The 13609-nt window shown below is 38.7% G+C and overlaps 1 protein-coding gene and 1 non-coding gene across 2 annotated transcripts; one reads left to right on the plus strand and one right to left on the minus strand.

Annotated features, from left to right (window-relative positions):
• Positions 1–5681: 5681 nt before the first annotated feature.
• Positions 5682–12678, minus strand: LOC114169398. The gene is made up of 6 exons (XM_028054540.1): positions 12675–12678; positions 12360–12427; positions 9627–11084; positions 9265–9380; positions 6795–8379; positions 5682–6290 (listed from the first exon to the last, which is right to left on the minus strand). The coding sequence occupies exons 1-6, from the start codon at positions 12676–12678 to the stop codon at positions 5682–5684; spliced, it is 3840 nt and encodes a 1279-aa protein (XP_027910341.1).
• On the plus strand, positions 10453–10559 carry LOC114170902. The gene has a single exon (XR_003601256.1). It is a non-coding gene; the product is annotated as a small nucleolar RNA R71 (small nucleolar RNA).
• Positions 12679–13609: the final 931 nt, after the last annotated feature.

Below are 13609 nucleotides of genomic sequence, written 5' to 3' on the forward strand. Positions count from 1 at the left end.
CACTAACAATGCCATGTCGTACAATATTGTTTTTACATGTGGCAAAAAAAATCTAAAAAAATTATAAAGAAAATAGAAAAAAACCACGAACTGGCATGTGACATATATTTAGCGTTGTTAGCATAGTACTAACGGAAAAGACCTAATTGTTAGACATTTTCAAAAATAGGCACCCAATTAAGACGAGTCAAAATATGAGGATCAAATTAAGATTTTTGAACAAAAATGAGGACCAACCGACGGTTTAAACCTATTTCTTGTCACATCATGAAGCACAACAAGCATTTATATACTCCATGGGGTACATGGTACACGTATCAAAAAAGATGTACCAAAAAAGAGAGAAAAGTACTAAGATATGTTTAAGGGTGTCAAAATGGGTCAGTCCGATCAATTAAGCCCATCTCGTGTCTGATCCACCAAAATTGGTTCGGGCTTGGCCAAACCAACATCAAAAAGTGGGTTGGAAGATTAATGATTTGAAGTAAGAGTGTCGAACCCACGAGGAACGGATTCAGTTAAAATAACTAATTATCTCGATCAGCATATATACACAGAGATTTTAATTTGATTTGACATTAACTTTTGCACAAAATTAATACAGTAAAAGCGGAAAAGTTTAGAAAGATATAGTAAAAGAAACTGGGATTGAATTTCATCTATCTCCCTTGTCTGTAATCTGGATGAATATAATATATAACATCTGAAAAGACCAATATTGATGCACACTCAAAAATCATTTATACCGATCCCTCGCGTATAAAATTCATAAGATTAATTTCCTGAATATTGATTCCTCACATATTCAACAAACTATCCAGCATTACGATCGAGTGTTAAAAGCAATTGATATATTGAGATCTATTCCTAGCATCACAGTATATCAAGTATCATTGTTCAAATCAGATTTTAAGAAATACTTTCCAGTCAGATCTAAAAATCAAAATCAAAACATCTATTGATCAGATAGAAGTAAGCATTAAGAGTAGAACAATAATACCAATACTGAATAAAACAGAAATGCTATATATAAATATCACCAGATTACATCCAAGTTCGAGTAGATTACATTCAATCCCACGGAGAAGATTAGCCACTCATGGTAGCCAACATAATCCTATGAGCTAAGAAGAATAAGAAGAAAATGAGAACTGTGGTGCTCCTCTGGTATCAACTCTGCAGCACGGACCTTTTCTCTCCCAAAATTCCAAGCTGATTTCAGTTCTGAACCTCCAAAACATATATACCCACGAAGTCTCGCTCAAGCTACCAAAGTCTCGCTTGAGCGAGACAGCATTCTTCATCCCAAAGAAAGCCTCTCGCTTGGGCGAGATGTGCTGAAGCTAACATCTCGCTTAAGCGAGCAGAGTACTTCAAGCTGAAGAAAGGATCTCGCTTAGGCGAGAATGGCGGTCTCTGAACTCGCTTGGGCGAGAATGGCGGCAAAGGAGGGTCTCCACTGCACGAACTCTCGCTTAAGCGAGAGTCTGCTCGCTTGAGCGAGATTGGCGGTTGTGGTTTTGGCTTAAGCGAGATTTTGAGCGACCTTGACATCATATTTTTCCAATTTTCTTCCTTTCTCCTTCACTCTTCTTGAATTCTCTTTGATCTTTCCTGAAAAACACACAAAATAGGATCAAATGATTTCTTTAAATCAACACTTGGAAGCATGTGATTGAAACTTAGATTTAGGAAGAATCCATATGAAATGAGCACAAATTTAAAGCATAAGTGCCAGAGTTTGTTATGAATTTTTACTGAATTTTGGCACTTATCAACTCCCCCCAACCTAGCATCTTGCTTGTCCTCAAGCAAAGTAACAAAATCAACAGCCATTCAAAACTAAAACTGAAATTGGTTATGGAGAAATCATTTTCACAGTTCCTGTCCAGACAACTTTTGCATTCTAAACCACAGATTCAAAATCAGAAGCAAATGGTGAGTCCAATTATCAAACAGCAGTAGGATAAGAGTGCAGATAATTTTTCAGGAAACCTAATTGTAAGAACAAATGATTCTAACCAAGGAAATTCTCTCTTAAATCTCACAGGCATGTGTTTTTCTCATTTTTCCACTGAAATTGAACAAATCAACATTGTCAGTCATTTACAATTCAACAACAAACACACAATCAGCATGGATCTTAAGGTCTTTTCAAGGTTGTAATGAGGCTAGGCTTTCAAGAATAATGGTTTTTTTTCAAGATCACAAAAAGCACAACTTAGAAAAGAGAGCATAACTATAATTCAAACCCAATTCTACTCTCCATTCCTCATAATTCAGACCTCAATACACCAAGTTTCTCTTTCATTCATAATTCACTCTTATCTCTTTTTTTTTTTTTTTTTTTTTTTTTTGAATAAAACATATACATTCCTACACAATACTAGAGAGTGAATTATGATACTCAGCCCTTTTCTTCCTTAAGTACAATTCTACCAACCAATTACCCTTACAGTTGAAAAATACACCTATGCTCTCTATCCCTAAGTGTGCAAAGGGAAAGGATAATAATTCAAGTTAAGGTTAAGGTGCATAATTCAAACAATTAGGCTCAAATGAGCTATCAACAAAGGATGATTATTTACAGGTTGGCTATTTGGCACTGAGTTATAATTTCAACAAAATTGCCTTAATCATTTCCATGCTTTAAATGTGATGTTATTAAATGAAAACTCAAGCAATATCAATTTGTCAACAAACAGTGGAAACACTCAAACTGTTTAAGGATTCACACACTCACTGGGTTTTCTGGTTTATTTCCTTGGTATCTCACTTGTTGTTACAACTGATTATCTTGACTAACTATGCAGCACTAATATCCTAATTCTGTTTAATTATGAATTCAACCAAAATTTCCCTTTTTCAACTCTGTGTTCAGTTCTCTCAGTTGTTCAAGACTCAGGATACTTACTGAAATCAGATTTCTTTTTAACCAATTTTCTCAAGAAAGATTTTCAAATTGATTTCCAAAAAGTTTTAGCTGTCTCTAAGTATTATAACAAAATACTAAGCCAAAAAGTAAAATTAAACAGTTAAATAACTAGAAATTATAACAAACAACTAAAGCAAAATAGTAGTAATTACATAAATACTGCAGAATACTAAAATAAAAAGACAATGAAACCGTATTTATAGAGTTCGAAGGGTGGAATGATGATGTGGATCAATCTCCTCCAAAATCAATCTCATCCTCAATGTTTGCTCCATCTGCGTCAGCAGCTCCTGATGGTCCCTCACCTGCAACAGGTCCACCTCCCCCTGGGAAAATAGGACTGTCCCCAGGCCACTGTAGATAAGTGAAAAAATCTGGTGGAGTCATGCCTGGGTATGGTCCGCGGACGTTGTGATAGAGGTACTCCTGAAGGTGGAGTTGTCCTCTATGAATGGAAGCATTTTGCTGGTGAGTGTGCTCCATCTGCAACCTCAGATATCTCATCTGCTCAAGCAACTCATTATTCATGTTGAGTTGAGGTTGCTGTGTGGGCCCTGTCTGCTGTTCTTCCATTGCTGGTTGTTCTTCAGCTGGTTGATCTTCAGCTTGTTGGTCCATCTGGGGCTCTTCTTGCTGCTCCAAGTCCTCTGGATGAGTACAATAATGTTCAATGAATTTCTTGGTAATTGATGGTCTTATCTTCTCAGTTAGTTCTACCTCCACCCCTTGTTCCTGGCAAAGAGCTGTGATTAAGGCCGGAAAACCCAAAGCACCTTTGGCCTTGTCATTCCTACTGTTGACTTCGTATCTCACAAATTTGTGGATCTCTTCAGATATAATTGTTGCGATGTCAACAGTGAGATCCTCCCTCATTATGCAATAAAGGAGATGACATCTAGGCACGTTCAAGTCTGACACGTGGCCAATGGGCACTATGTTGGCAAGTAAAAATGTGGTCCAGACTTGGGCCAAGGTCTTCATATCCCCTCTTAGAATTCTGAGAGGATTTCCAGTGGGTCCGACCTGATAGGATCGATTTGCAGCGCATATAAGGAGGGCCACTTCATTTTCGTCATAAGGTTCATGACTCCTCCTTCTTGTTGTGAAGTCACAGCGTTGCCCTGGTTGTAAAGGTAGTGGGTTACCAAGAAACTCACTGATGGCTGCTCTATCATAGTTTATCCACCTCCCCCTAACTTTAGATCTTTTTTCACCAGGATTGTCCTCAGAGTAAGCATTTGCATAAAATTCCCTGACAATTTCTGGGTCAAATTTGGGAAGCGGGTCAGCCAACTTCATCCAGTTTCTCCTGATAAGGCCATTCAAGAAAGGATCATATTCATCTGGAAGTAGAACCACCTTTCTTTCCTTGATAAAGACCCAGTTCTTTATCTTTTCATACCGTTCTTCTCGTTCGGAGTCCCTAAAACGGTTGATTATTGGCCTTTCAGGAGAAGAGCTACTTTCACGTCTTCTCCTCTTTCCTTTGCTAGGTTCAATGACAGGATGTTTAGTTGTTGTCTTCGTTCTAGCCATTGACCTGCAAGTATAAGAATTAACCCACCAAAACATGACCAATTCAGTTTTTACAACATAAATGACCAACCAAAACGAAATTAAGTCACACATTTTATCAAACAGCTTGAATGCACTCTTAAAATATGAAATTTTTGAACCAATTCGTGCATAAACAACCCACATTATTCTGCTCCAGCATCAATTCATAATAAAACTCACAATATAGCACAAAATGCAGCAAACAGAACATGGGCACTCTCCTAGGGTTTAGAGCATGCAAAACCGTGACCATGCTTAGTAAAAATGTAGAGAATGAGAAATAGAACTTACCTTGAAGTGAAATTAGCAGAAGGAGACGAAAATTTTGAGTTTAAAATGCAAAGAATTGAGTGGGTGAATGGCGCGCTCAAGCTGAGGAGGGGAAAATTCTGGGCGAGCAAGGGTTTGGGGAAAGAAAAGTGAGTGAATTCTGCCCCTGAACCTCACTTAAACACGAATTCTCGCTTAAGCGAGCTATTCTCGCTTAAGCGAGATGAGCGTGAGAGGAAAAAAAAAATAAAAAATAAAAAGTCTCGCCCAGGCGAGGCTTTGTCGCTCAAATCACCCCTGGTGCAGGGCAATCTCGCCCAAGCGAGCGGATACTCGCTTAAGCGAGTATATCAGAAAAACTGGGTGGCTCAGGTTCTGCATATCTCGCCCAAGCGAGACATGTTTAGCTTGGGCGAGATTTTGTGCAGTTTTGGAAAATTCTGATTTTGCCACTTCTCAAATTTTTGCTCAACTTTCACACACTCAATTCATGATCCTTTCAATCCAATTAAATCATAAACACACACCAAACCATACTTCAATCAATTCTTTATCATTCCAAAAGGTTTCACATCAACAAACTCAAAATCAAGCTTTTAAACTTAAATTTCACAATTTGGCCAAAATAAGGCAATTTTTAGCATTTGATGATCTCAATTCTGGCACCAAAATTCATTCCCATGCTTAACATACCAGTTTTGTTTGAAAACAACCAAAATTGCATGGTTTGCCTTATTGAGATGATTGGATGCTAAAATTCACCTTTTTACACACAAACATAGAACTTTAAATACAAACACATACTTACATACACAAACATATTTAATCACACAAGATAAAGTGCAAAAACATAAATAAAACACTGGGTTGCCTCCCAGGAAGCGCTTGTTTAACGTCACGAGCTTGACGCCTGTTTCATTTAAGGTTCATCAAGTTGAATGATTGTGGCGAGCTTATCAATCTCACCACCAAGATAGGGCTTCAACCTTTGCCCGTTTACAACCCAGCTCCTTTTGGATTCAGGATCCTCTAGTTCAATGGCTCCATAAGGTCTCACATTTTTGACAAGAAATGGTCCTGACCACTTTGATTTTAGCTTTCCAGGGAATAGTCTCAACCTGGAATTGAATAATAACACTGATTGACCAGGATAAAATTCTCTTTTGAGAATTTTCTTGTCATGATAAGCTTTCATCTTTTCCTTGTAGAGCTTAGAGGACTCATAAGCGCTGAGTCTCATTTCTTCCAATTCTTGCAGCTGTAGTTTTCTCTTTTCTCCTGCTGTCTTTGAATCAAAATTCAAGAATTTCAAGGCCCAGAATGCCTTGTGTTCCAATTCAACCGGTAAGTGACATGACTTACCATATACCAGCTGAAATGGGGATAAACCTGTGGGAGATTTATAAGCAGTTCTGTATGCCCAGAGTGCATCATCCAACTTCATTGACCAATCTTTTCTTGAAGATGCCACAGTCTTCTCAAGAATACGCTTGATTTCCCTGTTTGACACCTCCGCTTGTCCATTGGTCTGTGGATGATAAGGTGATGCAATTTTATGCCGCACTCCATAATGTTCCAAACATTTCTGAAGTTGAGCATTGCAAAAGTGTGAACCACCATCACTAATCAACACTCTTGGAGTACCAAACCTGCAAAAGATGTTCCGCTTGAGAAATTTGATTACAGTTTTGGCATCAGCCTTAGGAGCTGCTACTGCTTCAACCCACTTCGTCACATAATCAACTGCCACCAAAATGTATTCATTTGAGAAAGAAGATGGCAGTGGTCCCACAAAATCGATTCCCCAACAATCAAAAGCCTCAACCTCTAAAATGATATTCAGTGGCATTTCATGTCTTTTTGAAATTCCCCCTATTCTCTGACAGCTATTGCAGTGTTGCACATATCTGTGTGCGTCTTTGAATAAGGTGGGCCAATAAAATCCAGACTGGAGGACTTTTGCAGCTGTCCTCTCTCCATTAAAATGCCCTCCATATGGGGAACTATGACAGTGCCACAGAATGCTCTTTGCCTCATCATTGGATACACATCTTCTCAACAAATGATCAGCCCCAATTTTGAACAAATGAGGATCATCCCACACATATTGGTGTGCATCTCTCAGGAATTTCCTCTTCTGGTGCCAATTAAGATCTTCAGGTATAACCCCTGCAGCTTTGAAATTTGCCATGTCAGCAAACCATGGCCTTTCTTGCACCATCATTAATTTTTCATCAGGAAACTCCTCCTGCACCTCTGATTGAGTGTTGGTCACCTCAGTATTCACCAATCTAGACAAATGATCAGCTACAAAGTTTTCACTTCCCTTTTTGTCCTTGATCACCAAATCAAATTCCTGCAACAATAAGATCCATCTAATTAATCTTGGTTTTGAATCAGATTTGGTTAACAAATATTTAATTGCAGCATGATCAGTATATACAGTGACAGATGAACCAATCAAATATGCTCTAAATTTTTCCAATGCATAAACTATAGCTAGCAATTCCTTTTCAGTTGTTGCATAATTAATTTGAGCTTCATTAAGGACTTTGCTAGCATAGTGTATAGCATGAAAAACTTTGGATTTTCTCTGTCCTAAAACTGCTCCTATGGCATAGTCACTTGCATCGCACATTAATTCAAAGCCTAAATTCCAATCAGGAGCAATTATCACAGGAGCTGTAACCAATTTCTGTTTTAGCAATTCAAATGCATGCAAACATTCAACATCAAAATTAAAAGGTGTATCCTTGTTAAGCAGATTGCTGAGTGGTTTGGCAATTCTGGAGAAATCTTTGATAAATCGTCTGTAGAACCCAGCATGGCCTAGAAAACTCCTGATACCCTTCACATTTTTGGGTGGTGGAAGCTTTTCAATGATCTCCACTTTAGCTTTATCAACTTCAATACCTTTAGCAGAGATTTTGTGGCCCAGCACCACACCTTCAGTTACCATAAAATGGCATTTTTCCCAATTCAACACAAGATTAGTATCAACACACCGCTTCAGTACAGTGTTTAAATTTTCCAGGCATTGATCAAATGAAGCCCCAAATACAGAGAAGTCATCCATAAAGACTTCTATGCATTTTTCCACCAAGTCCGAGAAAATTGCAAGCATGCATCGTTGAAAGGTTGCTGGTGCGTTACACAATCCAAACGGCATTTTCCTGTAAGCAAACACACCAAAAGGACAAGTAAAAGCAGTTTTTTCTTGGTCTTCTGGATCCACTGCAATTTGATTATAACCAGAATATCCATCCAGAAAACAATAGAAAGCTTGCCCTGCTAACCTTTCTAGCATTTGATCCATGAAAGGTAAAGGAAAATGATCTTTCCTAGTGGCCTGATTTAATTTTCTATAATCTATACACATTCTCCAACCTGTGACTGTTCTAGTAGGAATTAATTCATTTTTATCATTACAAATAACAGTCATACCTCCTTTTTTTGGAACTACCTGGACCGGGCTGACCCAGGCACTGTCGGAGATTGGATAGATCATACCTGCATCAAGTAACTTCATTACTTCTTTCTTGACCACCTCTTTCATGGTTGGATTCAATCGCCGCTGAGGTTGTGCTACAGGCTTGTAGTCTTGTTCCATATGAATTCTGTGCATACAGTAGGATGGACTAATTCCTTTAAGATCAGATAAAGTCCAACCTATTGCACCCTCGTTGGCTTTAAGAACTGAAATCAGCTTTTCTTCTTCAGAAGCCGTTAAAGCACTACTGATCACTACTGGTTTGTTACCTCCATCTGCAAGAAAAACATATTTTAAATGAGGAGGTAATACCTTTAACTCCAGCTTCTGACTTTCAGTTCTATCTTCTTGCTGCAATTTCTCAGGTTGTGTATCATTTGATTCAATTTCTTTTGCTGAATTCAGATGTGCGAGATATTCATCAACTTCCTTTTCTTCATCTTCCTCCAGATCGTCACAAGCACCAATCAAAGCTTTTTCTAATGGGCTTGCCTTTGCTAATTGCTTCCTGGATGTTAGAAAAAGTTCATCTATCACATCCATCCTGAAGCATTGTTGCTTGTCCTTCGGGTGCTGCATTGCTTCAAATACATTAAAGTTGACTTCATCATCTTGCACTCTGACCTTTAATTTGCCATCATCAACGTCAATAATGACCTTGGCCGTCTTCATGAAAGGTCTTCCCAGTATTAGAGGAACTTCAGTGTCTTCCTCAATATCCATTACTACAAAATCAACTGGGAACATGAATTTGTCAACCTTAACCAAGACATCCTCTGCCACACCATAGGGATACTTCATGGATCTGTCAGCTAGCTGTAATGTCATTCGTGTAGGCCTCACTTCCAGATCTCCTATTCTCTTTAGCATAGATAAAGGCATCAGATTTATACTGGCACCCAGATCAAGCAATGCCTTTCCCACTGGTAATGTCCCGATTGTAACTGGAATAGTGAAGCTCCCAGGGTCTTTAGATTTCTGAGGTAATGATTTCTGAATTATAGCACTGCACCCTGCTTCCAGCTCCACTGTCTCTTCAGAAAATTTTCTCTTTTTTGTTAGGAGCTCTTTCATGAATTTTGCATATGTTGGCATCTGCTCCATAGCTTCCACAAAAGGAATGTTAATCTGCAGTCGCTTGAAAATGTCCATGAATCTTGCGAACTGCCTTTCCTTGTCTTTTTTGGAGGGATTTTGAGGGTATGGTAGGCTCTTCAACTGAGGCACCTGTTTCTCGCCCTTCTCCCTCTTTTTCTCCTCACTTTTATTTTTTTCTTCTATTTCTGCTCTCTTATTTACAAACTCACTTTTATTTTGTTCTTCCTCTCCCCCACACTCATTTTTTTCATTCTCTCTCTCTTTTTCCTCCAACACCTCCTCCTCTACACCCAGGTTGTCTCCAATCCCTCTTCCCACAACTTTACCACTTCGGGTGGTAATAGATTTACAATGCTCCTTGGGATTAGTCTGTGTGTTGGCTGAAAATTGATTTGTCTGCTGATCTGATAATTGTTTCGCCAACTGTCCAACCTGTGTTTCGAGATTTCTGATTGAAGCTTCTGTATTCTTCTGATTAGTCAAAGAAGCTTGCATAAACTTTTCCAAAGTATCCTCCAGTTTAGATGTTCTGTCATGCACCGAAGGATAGTGTTGTTGTTGTTGTTGATAAGGAGGTTGTCTGTTTGAAGGACCAGCGTCTTGCTTCCATCCAAAATTCTGATTTGGATTGTTTCTCCACCCCTGTGAAAAGTTGTTATTATTGGAAAAATTACCTGGTCTTCCTTGGTTGCTCACATATTGAACTTCTCCTTGTGAGTTATTCTGATAAGAACAATGACCATTTGGATGATCTCCTCCACAAAAATCGCATCTCATGGGTTGTTGACTGGGAGAAGATTGCACAACTTGCAACTGCTCCGGCAATTTAGACATCTGCTTCGTCAGTGCTTCAATTTGTTGAGTCAGAATCTTATTCTGAGCTAAGATTGCATCTGTAGTACTAAGATCAAGCACTCCCTTCCTCTGAACAGTTTGCCTATTATGCTGAGCTTGATGATCTGTGGATGCCAATGCCTCAATTATTCTTGTTGCTTGCTCCGCATCTACACTCATCATTGTTCCACCTGCTGCTGCATCTAATATCATCTTGGTGTCAGGCCTCAGACCATTACAGAATATGTTCAACTGAGCAATATCCTCAAATCCGTGATTTGGGCATTTCCTCAATAAGGAATTGAACCGCTCCCAAGCTTCACAGAATGGCTCATCTGGTCCTTGCCTAAACGTTGAAATGTCAGCTTTGACTTTGATGTAACGAGATGGTGGAAAGAATCTGTTCAAGAATTTCTCCTCAACATCCTTCCAGCTATTCAAACTCTGATTTGGATGTGACTTAAGCCATTCCCTTGCTTTACCTGCCAAAGAAAAAGGAAACAAACGCATGTATACATGCTCAAGATCTCCTTCTTGAAAGCCCATGGTTCCTATCAATTCATAGAATGTAGAAAGGTGAGTGTATGGATCTTCATTATCCATTCCAGTGAATTGATGAGAACTGATCAAGCTGAGGAAAGCTGGCTTCATCTCCAGAGTTTTAGTGGTGGATGGTATTGCTATGCTAGAAAAATATCTCGGCCCTTGTTGCATAGCATAGTCTCCAAGTGTCTTCCTGGGTGGAGCTGGTCTTTGATTCTCCATGTTTTCTGATTGAGATGTGATGGAAGTACTGGAAGATTCTTCCCTTGTCTTTCCTTGCTTCTTTTTGCTTTTGCCTCTGTTCCTCCTAGCTGTCTTTTCTATCTCCGGGTCAAATGCTAATCGATCTTCAGGAACCTGACCTCTTAAGAGCATAAATCAAACAGCTCAAGCAAAGATTAGTACAAGGGGAAAATTTAATAAGCTATCTAATAAAGAAAAATATACACAAAGCTGGTTGAGATAACTAGAAATTTCAAAAGAACACCGGTCCCCGGCAACGGCGCCAAAAATACTTGTTGTTCTCTTGGCAAGCGTACCAAAAAGTCAACTGTAGTATAATGATTTGAAGTAAGAGTGTCGAACCCACGAGGAACGGATTCAGTTAAAATAACTAATTATCTCGATCAGCATATATACACAGAGATTTTAATTTGATTTGACATTAACTTTTGCACAAAATTAATACAGTAAAAGCGGAAAAGTTTAGAAAGATATAGTAAAAGAAACTGGGATTGAATTTCATCTATCTCCCTTGTCTGTAATCTGGATGAATATAATATATAACATCTGAAAAGACCAATATTGATGCACACTCAAAAATCATTTATACCGATCCCTCGCGTATAAAATTCATAAGATTAATTTCCTGAATATTGATTCCTCACATATTCAACAAACTATCCAGCATTACGATCGAGTGTTAAAAGCAATTGATATATTGAGATCTATTCCTAGCATCACAGTATATCAAGTATCATTGTTCAAATCAGATTTTAAGAAATACTTTCCAGTCAGATCTAAAAATCAAAATCAAAACATCTATTGATCAGATAGAAGTAAGCATTAAGAGTAGAACAATAATACCAATACTGAATAAAACAGAAATGCTATATATAAATATCACCAGATTACATCCAAGTTCGAGTAGATTACATTCAATCCCACGGAGAAGATTAGCCACTCATGGTAGCCAACATAATCCTATGAGCTAAGAAGAATAAGAAGAAAATGAGAACTGTGGTGCTCCTCTGGTATCAACTCTGCAGCACGGACCTTTTCTCTCCCAAAATTCCAAGCTGATTTCAGTTCTGAACCTCCAAAACATATATACCCACGAAGTCTCGCTCAAGCTACCAAAGTCTCGCTTGAGCGAGACAGCATTCTTCATCCCAAAGAAAGCCTCTCGCTTGGGCGAGATGTGCTGAAGCTAACATCTCGCTTAAGCGAGCAGAGTACTTCAAGCTGAAGAAAGGATCTCGCTTAGGCGAGAATGGCGGTCTCTGAACTCGCTTGGGCGAGAATGGCGGCAAAGGAGGGTCTCCACTGCACGAACTCTCGCTTAAGCGAGAGTCTGCTCGCTTGAGCGAGATTGGCGGTTGTGGTTTTGGCTTAAGCGAGATTTTGAGCGACCTTGACATCATATTTTTCCAATTTTCTTCCTTTCTCCTTCACTCTTCTTGAATTCTCTTTGATCTTTCCTGAAAAACACACAAAATAGGATCAAATGATTTCTTTAAATCAACACTTGGAAGCATGTGATTGAAACTTAGATTTAGGAAGAATCCATATGAAATGAGCACAAATTTAAAGCATAAGTGCCAGAGTTTGTTATGAATCTTTACTGAATTTTGGCACTTATCAAAGATTGAACTCATCCTTTCACTAGACGGGTTGGCAGGCTCTGGCGAGATGACCCATCATTTCTTCATCCCCTCATCGGCTCACCCATCTCTATCATTGTTTCCTTCTTCATCCCCTCACTCATCTTCTTCGTCACTTTCTTTTTCCTAATCATAATCAACCTTTGTTTTCTCAATCATATCCCCACTCTCGCACACACAAAACAAACAAAGGCACGAGATTTGCAAAATTAGGGCAACTAGAATTCAAAATATGCAAAAATCCCAATTTCCAAAAATCATGGCAACCATAATTCCCAATCCCTAAAATTAGGGCCACCAGAAATCCCAATCAGGGCCAGTATGAGTTACCTTGTTGTTGTGAAGACTCCTCTCCTGATCTCACATGGTGGTGGTGGCTCGTGTAGTGGAGGTCGCTAGCGTGATGGTCGCTCGATGGTGGTGGTCACTTGCGGCGTGGTGGTCTCTCTCGATATCATGGTGGCTCATGAGTGGTGGTGGTGGTGGCGGCTTGCAAGAGGTGTTTGTTTTGTGTGGTTCTGGCTAAAGAAAAAGAATATTGAGTTTTTGTTTTGTGTTGTTCTACGAAATGAACGAAAAGACCCCAAAAAGAACCGAATAAGACGAAATTGTGAAATAAACAGAGACAAAAAGTAAACGGGTCTTTAAAGGAAAAACAAGCTTTTAAGTTAAAATAGGTTGGCGGGTTAGTCCGACATGTGGCTTAGTAGGTTGGCAGGCTTAGTGGGACAAGTTTAGTAGGTTGACGAGTTTAAATATACAACCCAACCCGCATTTTTTCTGACCTTCTTTGACATATTAAGATACACTAAGTTACGTAATTGTTATATAAAAATAATTATAAATTAATTTTTATATAAACTAATTTTAACTAGAAAAAATTGTTTTTTTTTTTACTTTTTTCTTCAAGATACTTACATATAACTATTCTAAACAAAAGGATACTATTTTCAAAGTTGCAGTAATTCCATCAACAACCACTTAATGGACAATTACGAT

This window comes from Vigna unguiculata, chromosome 11 (assembly GCF_004118075.2).
Source record: "Vigna unguiculata cultivar IT97K-499-35 chromosome 11, ASM411807v1, whole genome shotgun sequence".
In the NCBI taxonomy this organism is placed as follows: Eukaryota; Viridiplantae; Streptophyta; class Magnoliopsida; order Fabales; family Fabaceae; genus Vigna; species Vigna unguiculata.